The sequence below is a fragment of the Lynx rufus genome, unplaced genomic scaffold (assembly GCF_022079265.1).
Source record: "Lynx rufus isolate CCGP_SWC_20201006 ecotype Redwood Valley unplaced genomic scaffold, mLynRuf1.p SCAF_28, whole genome shotgun sequence".
Taxonomy (NCBI): Eukaryota; Metazoa; Chordata; class Mammalia; order Carnivora; family Felidae; genus Lynx; species Lynx rufus.
This window is the reverse complement of record NW_025814843.1, coordinates 8,528,417-8,548,989: the sequence shown is the minus strand read 5'-3', so window position 1 is coordinate 8,548,989 and position 20,573 is coordinate 8,528,417. Positions and strand designations below refer to the sequence as shown.

The window sequence follows — 20,573 nt, the reverse complement described above, 5'->3', positions numbered from 1 at the left end:
CACGTCGGGCTCTGTGCTGACAGCATGGAGGCTGTTTGGGATCCTCTCTCTCTCCCTGTCTCTGCCCCTCCCCGACTTGTACTTTCTCTCTCTCTCAAAAAATAAACTTTTAAAAAAATGTTTCAAAAAAAAAAAAAAAAAAAAGGAAAGAAAATTTATGCCCAAACCAGAACACTAACTTGTATTAAACCCATACGGGAACCTCAAGCCCATACGGGAGGGCTGAACACATTCTTCTCTTCCCCTTTATTCCAAGTCACTGTCTGGGCCTGTTTAGGGCTGATCATGTCCCTATGTGTCACAAGAAGTAGGTGGGCTGGGGTTTAGCACTCCTCTTAGTTGCGAAGGATCTCAAGAGTTACCCTAGATTTTCCATACTGGTTAACACTAGTTAACGATATCCATTATCCCGCCCTGGGAGATGCTTCCGCAGGATATTTTGACAATCATTCACCAGTAGTGCAGCTCCCGGTAGGGAGAGGACCCCTGGCCAACACTCGATATTGGGGGGGGGGGATGGCAGGGCAGGGAGAAAAGGAAATACTACTGAATCCCCCTCCCCTGCCTTCCTTTAGTATTAGGGTACAAAAACCCCAGGGGCCTCACGCCATTGTCTCTAGCACGTTCTCAAGTCCTTCTGCCCCTGCAGGAAACCCCGTACCCACATTTACCAAGCATTCTGTTGCCTTCAGAATAGACTTCAGAAGTTCAGAAGAGAGGAAAGGAGCTGAAAGCCGCTGGCTCAGAGAGTCACAGGCTCAATACCTCACGCAAAGCAGCCTGCCCGCCAGAAAGGGGATCCAAGGGCAGGGGCCACCGCCGTAGCCCCCAGATGCACAGGGACACGAGCCGGCTTCCGCGGGGAGTCGGTGCCACTATAAAGAACGGCAGGCTAGGGCCGCCTGGGTGGCTCAGTCGGTCGAGCGTCCGACTCCGGCTGGGGTCATGATCTCAAGGCTCGTGAGTTCGAGCCCCGCGTCGGGCTCTGTGCTGACATCTCAGAGCCTGGAGCCTGCTTCGGATTCTGTGTCTCCCTCTCTCTCTTCCCCTCCTCCCCAACTCTGTGTCTCTCTCTCTCTCAAAAATAAACATTTTTTTAAAAATGGCAGGCTGGAACCCATTGGGGCACAAAGGTGGGGGTCTGACGGCCCACCTGTGGCTGCGATGCAGCTGGTTCAGCTTGGCGGCCGCCAGGTGCAGGTTCACGGGCACCAAAACTCCAGGGGCAGCACGTGTGGTCACCAAGGAGGTTCATCTCAGCCACCGTGTGGCACGGCGCTCCAAGTGGCTCCACTCAAAAACCTGTGACCGCGGGCTGGCTCCCAGCGAGTCCTGGCTGGTTCTGAACCACAGGCACTGGAGACAGAGGAAGGCTAACAGAGGCGGCAACGGTCTCCACGGGTCAGCAAGGGGCGCCCTTGCAACAACCCAGCTCAGCCGACCTTTCTGAACTCTGCTACGGGGCCCAGATAGATGGCGACAGCCGAGGACATCGCCGTCCAAGGCTGGGACCCCCGCCCCCCCGACCCCGCACTGCTCTGTAGCTCCGTGCGGAGAATGTGAGAGGTGCACAGGGAGGCCCGAGTGTCTGGCCGCGGCCGCTGCCTTGCTGTGAGATCTTGAGCAAGCAATTCCTCTCTGCCGGGAGGCCTCAATTTCCTCATCTCGAAAATACAGAAGTTGGACCAGATGGTCTCCAAGGGTTTCTCAGGTTTCCCTTTCTTTCCTTCCTCTCTTTATATATCCTAATACTCAATGATTCTGGATGTTGGTCTTAATCTGTCTGCTTTAAGGACGCGCAGCTTTTGCAAGAGGGAAAAGAAGTCACATTCAAGTACAGACGCAGGTTCAGGGGCACGAGAGCGGCCCCAGCACGCTGCCTGGGCCCCGAACACCTGCGATTCTGCCTCACGACCTCAGAGCACCGTGAATTCTGGTGAGTTCTTCCGTCCTGATGGGCCTGTCGGCCCCTTCCCAGTCATTCCAAGAATCACACACGATTGAGTTCTACGTGCTCGGCGACCAGATTCCTGACATCCTGGACTTTCCCCAGAAGCTGGGATTCACCCCGCATCCAGCTCAGGCTTGTTCTGAGCCTGGTAGCAGATAGATGTTCCCCACACACGCCGGGACTCGAACAGTCCACCTCAGCTCGGGCACCGCTCAGTCCCTGCCCGAGAGCTTACCTGAGCTCTCCCCGTGCTCCCTGGAGGTCCCTTAGGGTACACCTTCTTTGCTGATCCCTTCTTCCCCAGGAACATCCCTGCCATGGCCTGCGGCCAGGGCCAGACCCCCGGAACCCCCAATGCTCCCCAACATTCCATCAGAAGGTGACTGGTAAGTCTGCATTCTTTACAAACATCATCCCCCAAGTGGGGCCCCTGCACCAGGAGCACAGCTGTCCTCTGGGAGCTGGCCCGAAATGCAGAGTCCCACACTCCACCCCAGCACCAGACTCTGTATTTTAAAGGTCCCTGGGCAATGCGGATGCACTTTAACCTTTGAGAAGCCCAGCCGTGAACTTCCCAGGTGCCCCTGGATGACAAGTCCCATCTCCCTCTTCCTGGAACAGGTTCAGACCTCCATCAGAAGCCACACCAACATTCCAGATGCCGTCTGACCCTGTCAGCAGGAGAGAATATCCTGGAAGAAGGCTCTGTGCAGAGACAGACTAGCCTTCCCCTACAAACTGGACGCCCCCCTCCCCCAAGCTGTCCACAAAGCCTCCAGAGAGTGGCCACTAGAGTCCTGGCTGATGTGAAGTCCGTCTTCCCAAGAAAGGCAGGTGTCTGACTTCCAGAGGCAGGAAGGTTGATGCAATAAGGCTATTCCACTGTTGCATCTCAAGAGAGCATCCGTGCATGACCCTAAGCACGGCCACCACTGCCACCTCCAGCAAACGGGACAGAAAGCGCCCAGCCCAGCCCGGAACCACAGCACAGACGCCAGGTTCCCCGGGGCCGATCCTCGATGACCTTGGTGGGAGCTTTCCCCTTAAAGTGTCCCACCTAGAACGTGGCCATGGGTACGTGGTGGGTGGGCCGGCAGGGAAGAGCCAAGCTTCACATTTGGGAGAAGCAAGGGAGGCAAGATGTGGACTCCAGTCCCCACAGTCCATGCCACCACGGGGTCACACGCCTCAACCACACCGCTCGCCAGGTAACCAGGGAGCCGACTCCCTCTCTCTCCGTGAACAGTCCCTTGGGCACCTTCCTCCTCCTCCCTTCCCCATCTCGCACGCACCAGGGCCCTGGCTTCTCCTCCCCCTGCTCCTGCCTTGGGCCCGTCACAGGTCCCCGCACGGCCCCGAGCACACGGGGCCCCCAGGCCTTCTAAGCTCTACCGTCAGAGCCCCCACTCCGAGGTTCTCAGAACCGCTTTTCAAAGATATCAAAGTTATTTCAGAAACACTCAGAAAAGGCTGAGGTCACACCTGCGGGCGAGCCGAATTGATCCTTACCATCAGAGAAGAGCGTATCTTCCCGGAGGGGCTGCTAGCTCAGAGGAGAGTCCTGGGTCCCATGCGAGGTCCCCAGACGTGAGGCCAGGCCCCTGCCAGCTTCCTCCCCATGGTACCCTCTGCAGGAACTAAGACTGATGCAAGTGGCCTCCCCGGGGTCACTGCTCAGGGCACCCCGGAGGGCGTGCCTGTGGCTGTGCGCTCTGCTCTTTTGTCACAAAGAACACACGACATCACACAGTTCCTTCCAAATCTGCTCCAGGTCCGGCGAGGAAATCAAGGGCGCATTCTGGACTTTCCAGTTGCAAAGTTTCTGGAGGCTTCCCCCTCCCCCCCCCCGCCCCCACCACTCTCTTTTTTTCCCCTTTCTCAGCTAAAAAAAAAGTTGGCCAAGGTCACGACATACAATGGCCAAGCTTGTGTCACTGACCAGATGCCTCCCACCCCCCTAGGCCCGTAGACAAGACCTCCTTTGTCCACTGGATTTTGGGCAGGACTCCCTGGGCCTGCCCAAGCCCTGCTGGGGAATGTTCCGCCAACTTCTTCCCAACCCTAAGTCACGGCTCTGGCCTCGGCCCCAAGCCCCAGCTGTGTGAGTGAACCCAAGGCCAGATAAAAACCGATATAACAAGAATGGAGAACGCTCCCCCAAAGAACCATTGTGTCAGACCCTTCCAGGGCTGAAAAGCCAGTGTCCCCAAGACGAGGGTCCCCTGCCTTCACTCTGTCCTCACCGTCTCCAAACCTGGACAGACAGCAAGTGACAAAGAGGGGCAATGCCGTGCATCTCAGAGGAAAGGGGCTCTAGGATCACAGAATCGTTAGCTACGAAGGAAGGAAAGATTGGACCCTGAGCGCAATATGGCGCCCACCAACTAAATGAGTTCAGGCAAGAGACTTGGATCCTGGCTACGTAGAGCTATCAAATCACTCCATTCAGACAGCTTTTAGGAGCAGCTGAAGGTTTAGCACTTAAAATCCACGCATTCCTTTTTTTTTGTTTTCTTGTTGTTATTGTCAAACTTTATTTACTTATTTTGAGAGAGAAGAGAGAGAGAGAGAGCGATCGCACTCGAGTGGGGGAGGAGCAGAGACAGACAGAGAGAGAGGATCCAAAGCAGGCCCCATGCGGTCAGTGCAGAGCCCGATGTGGGGCTCGAACCCACGAACTAGGAGATCATGACCTGAGCTGAAACCAAGAGTCAGAGGCTTAACCGACTGAGCCACCTGGCGCCCCTGAAATCCACACATTTCTGTGTCTGCTTTAAATGTAAACCCTTGTGATTTCAGGAAAGGAGTCTTTATATCGGAGTAAATATGGTTTCCCAGAGGGACCAAGAGGGCTCAAGGTCTGGATGGTCTCCCATAAAATAGCATTCTCTCAAACATTTGGTGTATTTCTGATGAGATTTCAATGCCAACTCCTCGGTCAGGGGGAGGGAGAAGAAATCAGAATGCTTACCTACGGAGAGAGTCAGGGGAGCCCTGGTGGGTTCACACCTATTCTCTGTGATGCCCAGGGCGTCAGATTTTTTCAAGTGTAAGGGGGAAATGATTACAGAGTTTTTCTCAAAAGGTCGTTGGGAGGGTTCGGGGCGAAATCCACGTAAACACGGAGCACACAGCAAACAGGACCAAGATACCCAATAAAAGCCCGCTGCTGTTTTTGTTACTATGGGCAGTGGCTGAAAAAGCAGGAGCTGAGGTTTCCCCGGACCCACAAGACGTTTACAGTGAATGAAACCAAAGACCAAACAACCCAATTAAAAAACAAAAACAAAAACAAAACGGGCAAAGGGCATTTCCCCAAAGAGGACAGACAAACGGCACTAAGGGCACGTGAGAAGGTGCTGCATCACTAACCCCCGGGGAAGTGCCAGCAAAACCCACAACGAGGGATCGCCTCACACCCATCAGGATGGCTACTATAAACCAACAAATAAAAACAGGAAGGTCAGAAAAGAACAGGCAGGTAGAAAAATCCTTGCTGGAGGGAACGTAAAATGGCACAGACATAATGGGACAGAGTCAAGCAAAAACTCAAAGAGCGAAACACAGAATTACCCTAAGACCCAGCAATTCCACACCCAGGTATACACCCCAGAGAGCGGGAAAGCAGGGATTCCGATACCTGCACACCCCGCTGTACCGCAGCACCGTTCGTAACGGCCCCAAACGTGGAAACAACGCAAGTGCCCATTCATGGATGAATGGGTAACCCAAACGTGTTGTGTATAGACAGTGACATGTTAATTCGATCTTAGAAAGAAAGGAGATTCTGGTATGGATGGACCTACCAGCAGCAGGCTAAGTGAGATAAGCTAGTCAAGAAAAGGCAAATGCTATAGGATCCTACTTCTATAGAAGAGAGTAGTTAAATTCACGGAGAGAGAAAAGAGCATGGTGGTTGCCAAGGGCCAGGGGACGAAGGGGGGACTGGGAGTTAGTGTTTAATGGGGACAGAGTTTCCGTGAATAAGGTGACAAACCCCACGTGGGGCTCTGTGCTGACAGCTCAGAGCCTGGAGCCTGCTTCAGATTCCATCTCTCTCTCTCTCTCTCTCAAAAATAAATAAATATTAAAACAAGTTGTTTTTTTTTAATTTTTTTTTCAACGTTTATTTATTTTTGGGACAGAGAGAGTCAGAGTATGAACGGGGGAGGGGCAGAGAGAGAGGGAGACACAGAATCGGAAACAGGCTCCAGGCTCTGAGCCATCAGCCCAGAGCCCGACGCGGGGCTCGAACTCACGGACCGCGAGATCGTGACCTGGCTGAAGTCGGACGCTTAACCGACTGCGCCACCCAGACGCCCCTAAAACAAGTTTTTTAATGGTTAAAATGTTATGTATATTTTACCACCACACACGCACACGTCTGCGTACCACAGAGATAATTTAGATCAAGGGACCCTGGCCAGTGTGACATCAGCCATATCACAGGAGACACAGGTGGGGGGACAGAACCTCCAGGGAAGGTGAAACGTGTGTCCAGAAAGGGAAGCCGCCCCAGCCTGTTGGTGAAGGCCGACAAGAAGACAAGGCCCGGGTATCTGTAAGCAGGGCTCACCGTGGTCCGTCTGGTGTTCGATCTTGGGGAAACTGAGGCAGCATGGCCAGCATCTTAATGTCAATCACTGGCTTCTTTGCTCAGGGGTGTGCACACCCAGAGCCCCCCCTCCCCCAAGGGCCAATGGCAACGTGCCTCTCCCCGGACACATCAACTCCTTCCTTTCCGCGACTGCGTTCCACCTTTCTGGGCTTCTCCCCCCCACCACGCCCCCGGACACAGAGCTCCCCCCTTCCTTCTCAAAGCCCCGGGTGCTGCTCCAGGGGCCCAACATCTCCTCTCTGCTTGTCAGGCTCTAATCCGCTGCAGGGATGATAATGAGTTCTCTTGAGTACTTGCTCTGGGCCAGACATCGTCCTAACTGCTTCGAGTGTCCTGTGTCCTATAACCGGTCCAACAAATCAAGAGGAAATTTCCAGTATCGTCCGGGAGGCCATGAGGGCACCAAGACTAGGGATTCAGACTCCCTCGTATAAACCAGAAAACACGGACGCATCTTGAGTAAGGGAAACACCACCAATGTTGTGCTTTGGAGAACAACACCAGGGTGTAAAAAGATCAAATGTCAGGGAGAGACTAGAGGCAGAAAAGGGCTTATGGGATCCCTCCCCTCCTTTCTGTCTCTCTTAAATGGGAGGCTTAAGTCTACATTTGTAAACCAAGAAGTAAAGAGTCCTCCAAGGGCTGAGGGCCTCTCCCCTCTGTGATGTGAGAGGGGAGAGGCGGGTCCTGGTGGTGACCACACCCTGACCTTGGAGGTCAGCCCCCTGCCGTCAGAATGCAGGGATAGAAGCCTGTCTCCTCTCTGCTCCTGGAAACGGGCTCCCAGCCACGCAGGAGAAGGTTAACATCAAAAACTTCATCTGCACCCAGATAGCCGAGACCCTCCTCTTCGTTCCTTCAGGTTTGGCAAAATTCAAATACGCGCACACACTCTCGCAGCCCGTAACTTTTTGGTTTTATAGCAGCAAAGAGGGGGCGGTTTTAAGGTTCTTCAGCCCTGCCACCTCTCTGACACTGCATCGTACACATGAACAGGATACGATCACAGACAATAACACACCCCAATAGGCAACACGCAGAAATTGCCATCGCCGCTCCCGGGATGGCCTCCAGCCAATGGCGAGGGGCCTTTCTGGGCCACGATAAAACAGGAGGCTAATCTGCTCTGACCTGAGCTAAGCAGAGACCAATCAGAGCCCCGCAGATGTTTTCTTCTGTGAGGGTTCGCCGAAACAGATACCTCGGGGAGCGTAAGACTCGTGAATACCTTCTCACGGGTTTACTGTTTGTGGTTATCCTAGCGTCTCCAACCAGAGGCCCCTCGAGTTTGGCTTTATCGATGGTCTTCTATCATTGAGTCACTTATAAAAAGCACACAACATTCTTCCCCTTCTGGTCTCTGCAAATGGGTAGGTTTCTACATGAGAAGCCATAAGAGATGGTGGGAAACCCATGATCCCCAAACATAAAGACTGACAATCATTTCCACCGAGCTCCATTTCCCCGAGTTTCATGGAGTCAGATGTAGCCAACCTCCTTGTTATTATTCTTTGTTTCAGCCGAGTTTGAAGACTGTCAACCAACACAGGCCACGTGCGTGCACTGTGGTCCCCCACCCTCTGCAGCACACATCTCGTCTTATAATGATAACGGATACGGGAGACTGGCTACGGCCACGATTCACTTTCTGTAAACGCTCTGTAGCCATGACGGGGAAAATCCTTCGCCAGACTGTGCGGTCTCTGGGGTGCGGGGTCTCGAAGACGCTCCCACGCCGAGAGGCAGCCCCCCTCGGCCACAGGATCAATCGGGCGATCTTTGCCCCGCTGCTGTTGTGGAAGATGAGGGCAGGTGTAACACAAAGGGACTTGGCTTGTGCAATGTGGAAGATACGGCACAGACATACACGACTGAAAAACAGAAATAACTACACAAGGGAGTCTATCAGAAGTGCCAAACGAGAAGCCGGCAGACAATAAGAGCTTTCAGAATCCAGAGGAGGGAGGGACCGTTTTCGGCTGGGACGGTCAGAGAAGGCTTCTCAGAAGACACAGAAGTTTCCTGACAGCAGGGATGAAAAGGAAGGGCCTGACCAGAACAGAAGGACGCTAAGTGAGAAGTAGAATCGGCCTTGGGAACTGGGCAGACGTGGGGGATGTGGGAGGAAGTAAAAGTCAGTTCTGAAGGGGACGAGAGAAGCCGGAACCGGTCCCCGGGGAGACCCATCCGGCCGTGGTGGAAGCCACTTTGGGGATATGGGTAGAGTTCACTGCCTACACACTCAAGTTCCAAGAGCTTGATCAGGGCACAACTGGGCTGAGTCTGGCCCTTGACACGCGGAGCTGTGCTATCTGCCCAGAGACGGGGTGCAGTCTTCCGGGTGGACTCAGAGTTCATAAAGAAAAGAATAGATCGTGGAGCCCTGAGGTGGTCTCACTTATGCAGCAGAATTATTAGATCCTTCATGGGGGGCCTGTGTGGCTCAGTCGGTTGAATATCTTGACTCCTGATTTTGACTCAGGTCATGATCCCATGATCGAGCCCCACATCGGGCTCCAAATTGAGCGTGGAGCCTGCTTGAGCTTCTCTCTCTTTTTCTTTCTCTCTCTCTCTCTCTCCCCCAAAAATAAAAATAAAATAAAATAAAAAATATAAAATAAAATAAATATAAAGTGAAATAATAAAATATAAAATGAAATAAAATATAAAATAAAATATAAAATGAAAAAATAAAATATTAAACAAAATAAAATATAAAGTGAAATAATAAAATATAAAACGAAATAAAATATAAAATGAAGTAAAATATAAAATGAAATAAAAAATAAAATATAAAATAAAATAAATATAAAGTGAAATAAAATAAAATATAAAATGAAATAAAATAAAAAATAAATATAAAATAAAATATAAAATAAAATATAAAATAAAATATAAAAAAATAAAAAAAGAAAATAGAAAAGAAAATATAAAGTAAAATGAAATAACACTACCAACAAAGAAAGACTGCCCCCTGACACTCCTTGGGCCCAATCCCTCCTCCCGAGAGCCCTCCATTAGCACATGCAGCATGCCTCGGTCCCCTCTCCGAGACCCTCCAAGGCAAAGACGGCCTTCGTCCTTTCTTCCCTCCAATGCAGCCCGGTGCCTCACACTCAGGGGCTGGCCCCATGATGGAAAACGAATGGAAGGGAGTTCTGGGAATGAGTCACAGAAAGCAAATAAGGACGGGATCAGAAGAAGAAATAGGTAGCTGTGTCCACGTGAGACGCGGAAGAAAACGCTCCCTGACTATGGGGAGGATGGTCCCCCCGCTGCCGATTCCAGAAAAAGGAGCATGGGAGTGAGGTGGGTGTGGAAATCTGGTCCCGAGCACGCAAGGAGCTGGTGAGCCTGAGGACACACAGGGACAGGAGGCAAGAGACTGAGACAGATGCCACTGTAGAAGAAGGTGAGGACAGAGGACAGGGCTGTATGCAGTGGCTGACCCAGGCCCACTCGGCCCACGGATGGCTCTTATGAGGTGCCTGCACTCAACGTGGGTGGGTCCGAGGTCCCTCTAACGCTTTCCATGTGTCCATCCCATAAAAGACTCCCAAGGTCAAGCAGACATATCAGAAACGGCACCCACTTTAACAGGCTCCATCGAGACCCCAGAGATAGCTTTGCTCTATGTCTCCCAAACTCCAGCTCAACGTCCCCCTGCCCCAGATCTGCCTTCGCTATGTATCAGCTGTACTATTATTTACCCAGAGTTGTTTTTTTTTTAACCTGTGTTATAACGAGATTGACTTTAACCTGGTCCTAAGCCATAACATCCACGAAACATGGGATTCCCCCCCCCCCATGACGTGCTTAAATAAACAGCACTCGAGAACTGCCACCACAACAGGTCTACGATCCCTGTGCCTAGCCTTGGGGGTACAATGAGCCCACTTGGCGAAACACCGTCTCAGGCCACGTGTAAAATTACCATTTTTACAGCCTTGAGTTGGTTTATAGGAGTTCTTTTTTGAAACCTGGCAAGCCAAGTTTAAGTTCCCCGCTAACCCCAGGCCCACGAAGGCAGGAGTGAGGTCCCGAGTGTGTGCCCAAGTCACCGCTGGGAGGCCCAGGAGGACCGTCAAGGGAAAGGCAGAGAGGACATCCCGTTAAGGGCCACGTGACAGTGCTGCGGGCACCTCTGTCACTTCCCTATTGAAGGAGGCAAGGAGGGGGAAAGAATGGGAAGGAAAAAAATAAAACTTGCATAAGCTTCAAAAAAGGAAAGGGCGGGGGCGCTTGGATGGCTCAGTCGGTTAAGCGTCCAACTCTTGCTTTTGGCTCAGGTCCTGATCTCATGGTTTGTGAGTTCGAGCCCCACGTCGGGCTCTGTGCTGACAGTGTGGAGCCTGCTTGGGGTTCTCTCTCTCTCTCTCTCTCTCTCTGCCCCTCCCCTGCTCATGCTCTCTCTCTCTCTCAAAATAAATAAGCTTAAAAAAAAAATAGTGGACAATCAGAATCAAAAAACAAACAAACAAAAAACCCCGAAACCTTGAGGACCATTAGGCCAGTGGAGTGAATGGGGACAGTCTTACAACCCAGAGACTGGTTGTGGGAAAAGACTAGTATTTTATACCCTCCTCTCTCTCTGTGTCTAATTTGAGATGTGGGACCTGCCCCCACCTGAGCACTGAGGCTGCCCGAGAACCTTTCTTCCCTCCCCACCATCCATTCCAGCTGCAGTGACTTCCAGAAAGCAGGTGAGCAGGGGGCTCGGGGCGGGGGTGGTGGTAACCATTCTGAAGGCGTGGATCCCACAGGCCAGGCCCAGTGAATTCGCCGAGCAGCAGCACACAGGTCTGGAACCGGGGAAGCTATGCTCGCTCACGCACGCCGCTGCTTGGGAACCTCAGGGAGGCAGGCAGCCAACAGCAGGACACAGGGGGGCCCCCAGTTTGAAAGCCAGAACTGGGCTGCGAGATGCGCCTATCACCGAACGCACGGGGACCTCAGAAGGGATTCAACCTTCCCCCGCGTGCACACAGGGTCAAGGCCAACGACACGTCACACGTACCGCGTCTGGTGGTTGTATGCAAAGTCAGCACAGATGTGGCCTTGTCTGAGTCTAGAAAGGGGCACGGGAACGTGGGGAAAAGCGTGAGGAAGCACCGACCCAAGGGCTCGAGGAAGAGCACATCTCAGAAGGCAATTCAGAAGACAACACGGGGAAACTGCTAGAAAGCAAGCGGTCGTAACTCTCGTTGAAAGAGGAACAGAAAATCATAAACGGAAAAAGCCAGCCAAAATAGAAAGGATGACACAAGCAAGAAGAGGAGGGTAAGGATTATACCAAAATTGCTCACCTAAAGCCACATGAGTGCTTGTGGGCAAAAAAAGATTAAAAAAAAAAAAAGTTAAATCAATAAAGTGCAGGTTACACTGAAAAGAATATCCCCCAATGGCAAAGTTAAAAAAAAAAAAAAAAAAAAAAGGCAATGTACTAAGTGTAAGAGGCATTTCGTTAGAAAAGACCAGACCAGGGGTGCCTGGGTGGCTCAGCCGGTTGAGTGTCTGTCATTGGCTCAGGTCATGATCTCACAGTTTGTGGGTTCAAGCCCCACATCAAACTCTGAGCTGACAGGGTGGAGCCTGCTTGGGATTCTCTCTCTCCCTCTCTCTCTCTCTCTCTCTCTGCCCTTCCCCTGCATGCACACACACTTTCTCTCTCAAAATCAATAAACAAACACTTAAAAAAAGACCAGACCAGGGACTCCTGGGTGGCTCTGTCGGTTGAGCGTCCGACTTCGGCTCAGGTCATGATCTCACGGTCCATGAGTTCCAGCCCCGCGTCAGGCTCTGTGCTGACAGCTCAGAGCATGGAACCTGCTTCGGATTCTGTGTCTCCCTCTCTCTCTGACCCTCCCCCGCTCATGCTCAGTCTCTCTCTGTCAAAAATAAATAAACATTAAAAAAAACTTAAAAAAAAGACCAAATAGACTAAAATCAATAATCAAATGCACAAATAGCTAAAGATAATTTAAAACTTCTTTTCAATGTTTTATTTATTTTTGAGAGAGACAGAGACAGAGTGTGAGCAGAATCCGAAGCAGGCTCCAGGCTCTGAGCTGTCAGCACAGAGCCCGACACAGGGCTCGAACTCACGGACCATGAGGTCATGACCTGAGCCAAAGTCAATGCTCAACTGACTGAGCCACCGAGGCGCCCTGATAATTTTAAAAGTCATGCACACAAAGCAGCAAAGAGAAAGGTTACCTGGGAAATCCGTTTCTCCTCAGACTTTTCTTCTGCTCCTGCTAAGAGCACTTCCCGCTGGAACCCATGCTCCATAAGGCAGGGACTGACCAGGGCCTGGCGTCAGCCCTGTGAAAGTGCTAGAAAGTGCTAGAAAATGCTAGAAGGCATATCCCACCCAAGTCAAAGCTTCGGGGGGTGGTGGTGGTCGTTTTGTTCATCACTATGGGAGTTCAATAAACTTTTGTTGAATGATGAAACAAAATGAGCTGCAAATAGAAGAGTTTTTTGGGGGCACCTGGGTGGCTCAGTCAGTTAAGCATCTGACTTTGGCTCAGGTCATGATCTCACAGTTCGTGAGTTCGAACTCCACGTCAGGCTCTGTGCCGACAGCTCGGAGCCTGGAGCCTGCTTCTGATTCTGTATCTCCCTCTCTCTCTGCCCCTCCCCTGCCCATGCTCTGTCTCTATTTCTCTCAAAAATAAATAAACATTAATTTTTTTTTAAATAGGAGTTTTTTTTGCTCCAAACATCTGAGCTCCAAGATGCACGTGTCCAGCCAGATCGTATTAATATTTCACACGAAAGAGACAGAAAAGGTTCTCCAAGCATGCACCCCCCACACCCTCCAGGCACTGAGAGACAAGTCAACATGAGGACGATGACGATGGGAAGTCACCGCATCGATGCACCTGTGAGGCCTCTCTTACTCAGTGCAGACCCCCAATTCAGAAATCAGGCGAACGGGTTTTCCGGCTCGTGCCCAGCGTCTCCCTCGGCCCTCCTCCTCTGCTTTGTGCCCACCCTGGAACCGGGCTCCGCATTTCTCCCGAGACATCCTGCAAGGCCAGCACAGATGAAGCCTCCCACTCCGTGTGGGGAGCACCGCTCACCGAGGCGGTCTTTTCTGCCCAAGCACACGCTGACCCTGGGGTGGGTACTGGAGCTTTGGAGGCATTGGCTGGAAGCATCACTGAACAGAGTCTCTGTCTCTCCTCCACCCAAGCACCCAAGCAACGCAGCACATGTAAGGCATCACAGTGGCCACTCTGTCTGCCAAGGAGCTAGAAGATATTTAAAACTCACGTTGAATGAACCAAGCCTCTCTCCTGCCCAGATCAGGAAAGACCCACAAGCCCCCTCCTTCCTCTGCCAATGAAGCACCCAGAAAATGTGGCCCCAGGTTATCTGTGGGTTGTGGGGTTTCTCTGGATGTTTTCATCGTATTTCTTTTATCACGTTTAAAATGTTAATTTATTTTTCATTTTAAAATTTTTTAACATTTATTTTTGCAAGAGAGAGAGACAGAGACAGAGTGAGAGTGGAGGAGGGGCCAAGAGAGAGGGAGACACAGAATCCAAACCAGGCTCCAGGCTCCAGGATGTCAGCGCAGAGCCCGTCGCGGGACTTGAACTCACAAACCATGAGATCATGACCTGAGCTGAAGTCGGACACTTCACCGACTGAGCCACCCAGGCGCCCATAAATTTACTTTTACAATCAGGAAAACATTGCCTTCCCCCAAAATCGCATGTACAGTTCTAAAATATACCATATGATCCCAATTATGTAGACAAATATATACAGCAAAAAAAAAAAAGAGGAATGAAAAGCATGCTGAATATTTTTTGTTTCTGCTTTTCTGTATTTTCCAAGTTTTCATAATGAGCAAACTGATTTTAACCCATTTTTTAAAAAAATCTTTATTCCATTATGAACTAACGTACGAATACAGCCTTATCTAAAGTAGGTAGATAGTATTTGTTAATAAAATGCCCCCTTGATATATCCCTTCTCAGTTGCCATCCCTAAAATGTACACTATCAGATTAGGATTCATTGTACTACCTTTCAAATGCTAAAGAAATGTGAGGGTGGGGTTATTTTGAGAAAATGAATTAAGACAAACAGTAAAGAACTTTCTGAACCAATGCAAGGCTGACATGAAAATCAGAGGTGGAAGGGACCCCACTGATCATTTGGTCCCATGCTACCATTTTACAGATTGGGAAACTGAGCCCAGAGACAGATGGGGATTGGATGCCAAGTGTCCCGCAGCCCAGTGCACAGGCCCCTCCTTCCTGCTCTCTGGCTGCCCTAAATCTTGATGCTGATGTTGCTGGCGTGGTTAGAAGACTATTCTAGTCAGACAGCACACCAAGAGCCAAAGCCCCACCTAGGTCGGCTCCCAGGCTGACCCCAACACTGCTCTGTGCAAGCCGACCTCTAAAGAGTCCAGCTGTCTGCTCTACCACGATAACTTCCCATCCCTTTGTGACCAGTGAGCCCCCTGTGAAGGGAGGGGGAACAGGGAGGAAACATCTGTGCACACAAGGGGAGTAGAGGGGAGTGAATAAAAGCACTTGATTTTCCCTTTGGCAAATCCTCTCCTGCCTATTTTTCCACTCATTGAAATGCAAAGCTCCATTCCCATGAAGGGGTCTGGAACATTCCAGAAACTTCTAGAAATCACAACCTCCCGCTCTGCAACAGGGATTCCCAAAAGAAGGTGTGCATGGATGTGTTGGTGTGTAGGTGAGGATAAAAAGCAGACACAACCCCCAGAAACCAGCCACAGGCATCCACTGGCTTGTCCCCAAACCCAGCATCTAACCGTCAGCCAGGCAGAGAGGAAGTCCCAGTATGTGCTCCATAGCTTTCCAGCCATGTAACCACAGACAAGACACTTCACCTCTCTGAACCTCATGTTTTTCTTTTTTGCATGTAAAAATGGAAACACCACCATCTCCTTCACAAAATTCTTGTAAAGATCGGACGACCGAAACAACGGTTAGCAACTCCATAAATGTTGGCTTTGCCCCACACCTTCCCATCCCCGTTAAATCACCGAGCAACATGGGGCGCCTGGGTGGCGCAGTCGGTTAAGCGTCCGACTTCAACCAGGTCACGATCTCGCGGTCCGTGAGTTCGAGCCCCGCATCAGGCTCTGGGCTGATGGCTCAGAGCCTGGAGCCTGTTTCCGATTCTGTGTCTCCCTCTCTCCCTGCCCCTCCCCCGTTCATGCTCCGTCTCTCTCTGTCCCAAAAATAAATAAAAAACGTTGAAAAAAAAAAAAAAATCACCGAGCAACCTTTGAAGAAAGTCGTCAGCTGAGGTCCCCAGCGCTGAGTCACTCGCATGGCCCTGACTGGGTTCTCCCCACAGCCTGGGCTGATGTGCGATGACACCTTCTCCCATTCCTGACACAGACCAAGCTCATCAAAAGAGCACGAGGAACAGTGTGTGAGATGAAATTACTACGCTCAGTGGACGAGATTAGAGTTTAGAGGACCACCAGGAAGGGGACAGAAAAACCCATGGAGCCAAGCCATGCTTGTCCACCAGAGCCGCGGGAAAAGCTGGCGACCCCAGCCAACCAGACCAAGAAACAAACACGGCCCTGGACGGGGTCTGCAACCCAGCCACACAAGTCCCCGGCAACCTTCCTGACGTGGCCTGAGTGTCTCCGCTGCCATGAGCAAAGACACCCCATAAGAACACCACCCCCCCCCAACTTCAATCTCCAAAACACGGGACAGACTGGATGACAGGAAGGGCCAAGGGTCAGGTTTCTTTTTCCCACCACTCCACATCCCCAAAGTCGATCCCACCACCTGTAAGACCTTACCTTTCCCTTGTTCTTAGATGCCGAAGTGCGGTCGGGAACTTATACATATTGGTGCCTATTTGACCCTCACGAGAACGCTGGAGAGAGCTGTGCTTATTTTCCCCCTCCTAACTGAGTAAGCGGAGGTCTTCCCCAAGGTCTTACAGCTAACAAGACACAGAACCCAGAGTCCAAGAACAGCGCGATCCTCGCTCCCCCCAGGTTCCTCCGCAGTATCCAAGAATCCTCTATCCAAGGGCAGATACTCCAGAGGGAAGTTACAGTGAGGCCGTGACCAGCCACGACCCTAACTCTCAACTTCACGTGGTGGAAGGTGGTGGCTGACTGCCCAAGGGGGTGGGGGGAGGGGTTCCTCTGCTTACCGGAGAGAGAGGCGCCAGAGGAGGGAAGGAAAACGTCAACATAAGCATCTCCACGGACAAGAGCCCTGACCGTGGCCAGGGCAAACAGCATAAAGAAGCAGAATCAGCCTGGAAGCTCAGCCTGGGTTCAAAGCTCCGGGATGGGGACCCACCTTGCTTTGCCTCACTTCTTGCCATCCCCTGGGGATGCAGCCCCCTGACCCCAGCCCCACCTTCCCTCTCGTGTGAGCTGGTCCATTCCTACCTCCATGGCCGCCCTTCTTGGCATGGCTTATGCCGAGCGGTCCTCACTCCCTGGAACAAGAATGAGGTCCTACTCCCGTGTGTCCCCAGACACAGAAAACACACCCAATGAATACGTGTGGAATCAAAGGACTCCCCCCGAGTCTCTGAGGAGGATTTAACAGCGCGCCCCCCTAGAAAGCTGGTGTCTTACCTTCCTGAGATTATCTGGGCACCAATTCAAGAGTATGGAAAGAGAGGAAGACAAAAAGGTAAAGGCAGAGCCCATGTATTTATCTATTCTACACCAGGAGAGGACTTAGATACTGAAATGCTGTCTAGGGCCCCCACATCACAAATGAACCAGACAGGCTGGGGTCGGGGGGATGGGAAGGGTCATCAATGGCTTGTCTGGGTCTCTGACACCAGCCTCTCAAGGGCCTAGGGTCCTCCAAATAAATACATTCAGAAAAGACATGCTCTCTCAGTCGCTGAAATTGGCCACAGTGTAATTAAAGATTTTTTAGCCGGAGGGAAAGCGGACAGGGGCCAGATACGATCATCTATGAAAAGCAGTCTGAGCGATCGATGCCTGATGTGAAATGTATGCATGTGGTTGGCTCTTACTCATACCTTTTACAGAACGGGTATGTTATTTTCACCCAAGGACTCCCAGCCCATGAATGCCTGGCCACCTCTGATAACGCTTGAGCGCCCAAGCTGATCTCTCTCTCTCTCTCTCTCATCACTCAATCCGCTGGCCTTGTCTGCTAGGGTCACACGCCACTTCTCCCATAGGAACAGAACCCAGTGAACATCTTAATCGCTAAGACAGTCCAAGGCATTAGGGCTTATTCACCAATGTGCACCGAGGGGACCCACAGATGGAAGCAGTGAATTGCGGGTGGCTGGACAAAAAGGGATCAAGATTTGCTGAGATCCTAAAAACGGAAAAACTCCTCCTGCCCTCACTCTGGAGTGGTGTGGGGTGAACCCCTTAACTCCTTCTCTTTGGCTAGGGATCCCCCCCTTTCCTCCTCTCTTGGTCTTGAAAGGATGGAAAATGACAGTAACAGGTGTAGGCACTCCAACCATACCCTGAGCCTCAGATATGGAGAACATTCCCCCCAAAGGCAGCAGAACACACAATTCTTCTCGAACGCACATGGAACGTATTCCGGGACAGATCAACTGTTAGGCTCCAAAATAAGTCTCAATAAATTTCAGAAGACTGAAACCCTATCAAGCCTCCTGCTCTGCCACAATGGTAGGAAACTAAAAATCCGTTAGAAGGAGAAAACCAGAAAAAACACGCACAAAAATGCAAGGAAATGAAACAACATGCCCCTGTATGACCTGTTTGTCATCACACAGAGGAGAAAGCAAGTTAATGCCTGAAGACAAAAACAGAAATACGATACAAAAAAAAAAAAAAAAAAATCCATGGGATGCGGCAAAAGTAGTTCCCAGAGGGACATTCGTAGCAATACAGGCCTACCTCGATAGGCAAGAAAAATCTCCAACAATCTAATTTTGCACCTGAAGGAACTAGACAAAGAACAAATGAAGCCTCACGTTCGCAGAAGGAAAGAAGTAATAAAGCTCAGAGCGGAAATAACAGACCTAGAGAGTATTACGCTAAGTGGAAGGAGTCAGACAGAGAAAAGACAAATAGCATCTCGTTTCAGTCATACGTGGAATCTAAAAAGCCAAAAACAAACAAACGAGAAAAGAACAAACAAAACAATATAAAAGCAAACTCGTAGATACAGAAAACCCACTGATGTTGACCAGAGGGGAAGGGGGTTTGGGGTGGGCAAAAAGGGCGGACGGCTCAGTGTGTGGTGATGAATGTCAACCAGACGCTGGGGGGAGGTGATCACTCTGTAGTGCACACAGGTATCGATTTATGATGTCGTGCACCTGAAACCTGTATGATGTTATATCCCGATTTTACCTCCATTTTTAAAAATGAACAATGGCAACCGTTTCATCATCGGTCACAGTGCTGGTGAGCAGCGGAGCCGGGGGTGGGGACCGCGGCACACTGGAAAATCCACCCCTCGCCATCAGGGTGTTGACACCACGCCGGGCTGCCGAGGCTTGGTGTCACCGAAGCTACTCATTTTTGGCAAGAGTAGCCGGGTATCTGAACTTCCGGTGTGAAATCTGGTGATTCGTCGACTTTGGCGAACCAACCCAACGATTCGAAAACGAAACCGTGGGCAAAAACAAAACAGAGCGACACAACCTCCCACAGTCCTGAACTTGATTGTGCCCGCTGGCCACCAGGGCGCAGCTCCTCGCGTTAATTGCTGGGTATCTGCGTAAGTGGCGGATTGAAGGGAGGGTTCTCTGGCTTTAAAGAATTGAGTAGCACCTCCTAGACTAAGAGTAGGAATCAACGCTTTCACCCTCCGCTAACCGTCCCTCTGCTGCCACCTGTTACCACCAACACCCCCTGCTGGGTGCAGCTGGCCGTCAGTTTCCGGGGTTTCCAAGGGCTGCAAACGCGTGGCCAACTTCCTCTCGCCCCAGAGCTACATGCCCCCACCCCCACCCCCAGCCTGGGTCCGACCTTCCTTGGAAGGGAAGCACAGGACAAGATTTCTGGGGCACGAGGGACTCTGAAAGTCTGTCCTGCTCTGTTTATGGGAAGGTGGCACCCCATCAGCTGATGAGAAGGTCTGGAAGGGGAGGAGAGGGGGTGGGGAAGAGAAAGAGCCTACAGAGTGAGGCACGTGCCACCAGCCGTGCACTGAGCAATCTGATAGAAGATCAGAGATTTGGGGAACCCAGGAGAAAGTGAGCCGGGCACAGCCACCTTGCGGAGCACAGACGCTCATCCACGAGTCCAAAGGCAAGACGACACAGTTGCCCCCGTGAGCAGAGAGACTCCCCTTGGTGCGGCAAGACCGAGTCCTGGGGACCCGGCACCCTTGGGACACGGTCAATGCCCGGCGGGGAGGAAGGCTGGATCCGTCCTCGCGGAAGGAGCGAGCAACCCAAATCTGCAGGGTTCTGGAGCCTGGAAACATGTGTCCTGGGGCCCCCCGGGGTGAATGCACGGTGATGGGGACGGTCACTGCAGGAATCACGGTGTCCTTCTCAATCTGGCCACAGGGAGCTCTCCTCCTGACCTCAGACTCCGGGAGAAGAGCTAGGATCTCCCCGTCCCCGGACCTCACACTTTCTCACCTACCCCGCAGCATGTGGCAGCACAACAAGCTTTCCAAAACACCATGCTTGCACGGGGCTCCCCCCGAGAACTTAAGAGTCCTCCGAGTCTTTTGTTTTGGAGAACAGGGACCGAGTCTCTGGATTCAGTGCACTTAAAATATGTGTCGAACGTGCGATGTCAGAGAAGAGGGGGCCCGAATGAGACTTTCTAATAACGATGCTGCATTTTGCCACGAAACCCAATCTTCAGAGAAGTCCTCTGCTCTCTGCAGCACCCCCCGCCCACCTCCCTGCCATGGGGGTAACGGAGCTGTGTGGATGCCTTTCTTTCCCAAACGGCTCTGCGCCCAGATGCGTCACACCCCCATCGGGGCCCGAACACGGTCCCCGACAGGTTCACGCCGGCCGTGACCGTGAC

At 51.5% G+C, this 20,573-nt stretch overlaps 1 protein-coding gene across 7 annotated transcripts in view; it reads right to left on the bottom strand.

Moving 5' to 3' along the window:
- GAS7 (growth arrest specific 7) overlaps positions 1 to 20,573 on the bottom strand; it is a 217,170-nt gene that overhangs the window by 97,755 nt on the left and 98,842 nt on the right. The window contains exon 1 of one of the 7 annotated variants that reach the window (XM_047090170.1): positions 3,461 to 3,582. The exons of 5 other annotated variants lie outside the window; for them this stretch is intronic. In XM_047090170.1, the coding sequence (XP_046946126.1) occupies positions 3,461 to 3,463 (3 nt within the window). In that variant the 5' untranslated portion in view covers positions 3,464 to 3,582. Of the gene's footprint in view, positions 1 to 1,153; positions 1,510 to 3,460; positions 3,583 to 20,573 lie in introns of those variants that run through there. One more of the 7 variants, XM_047090168.1, reaches the window with a different exon arrangement.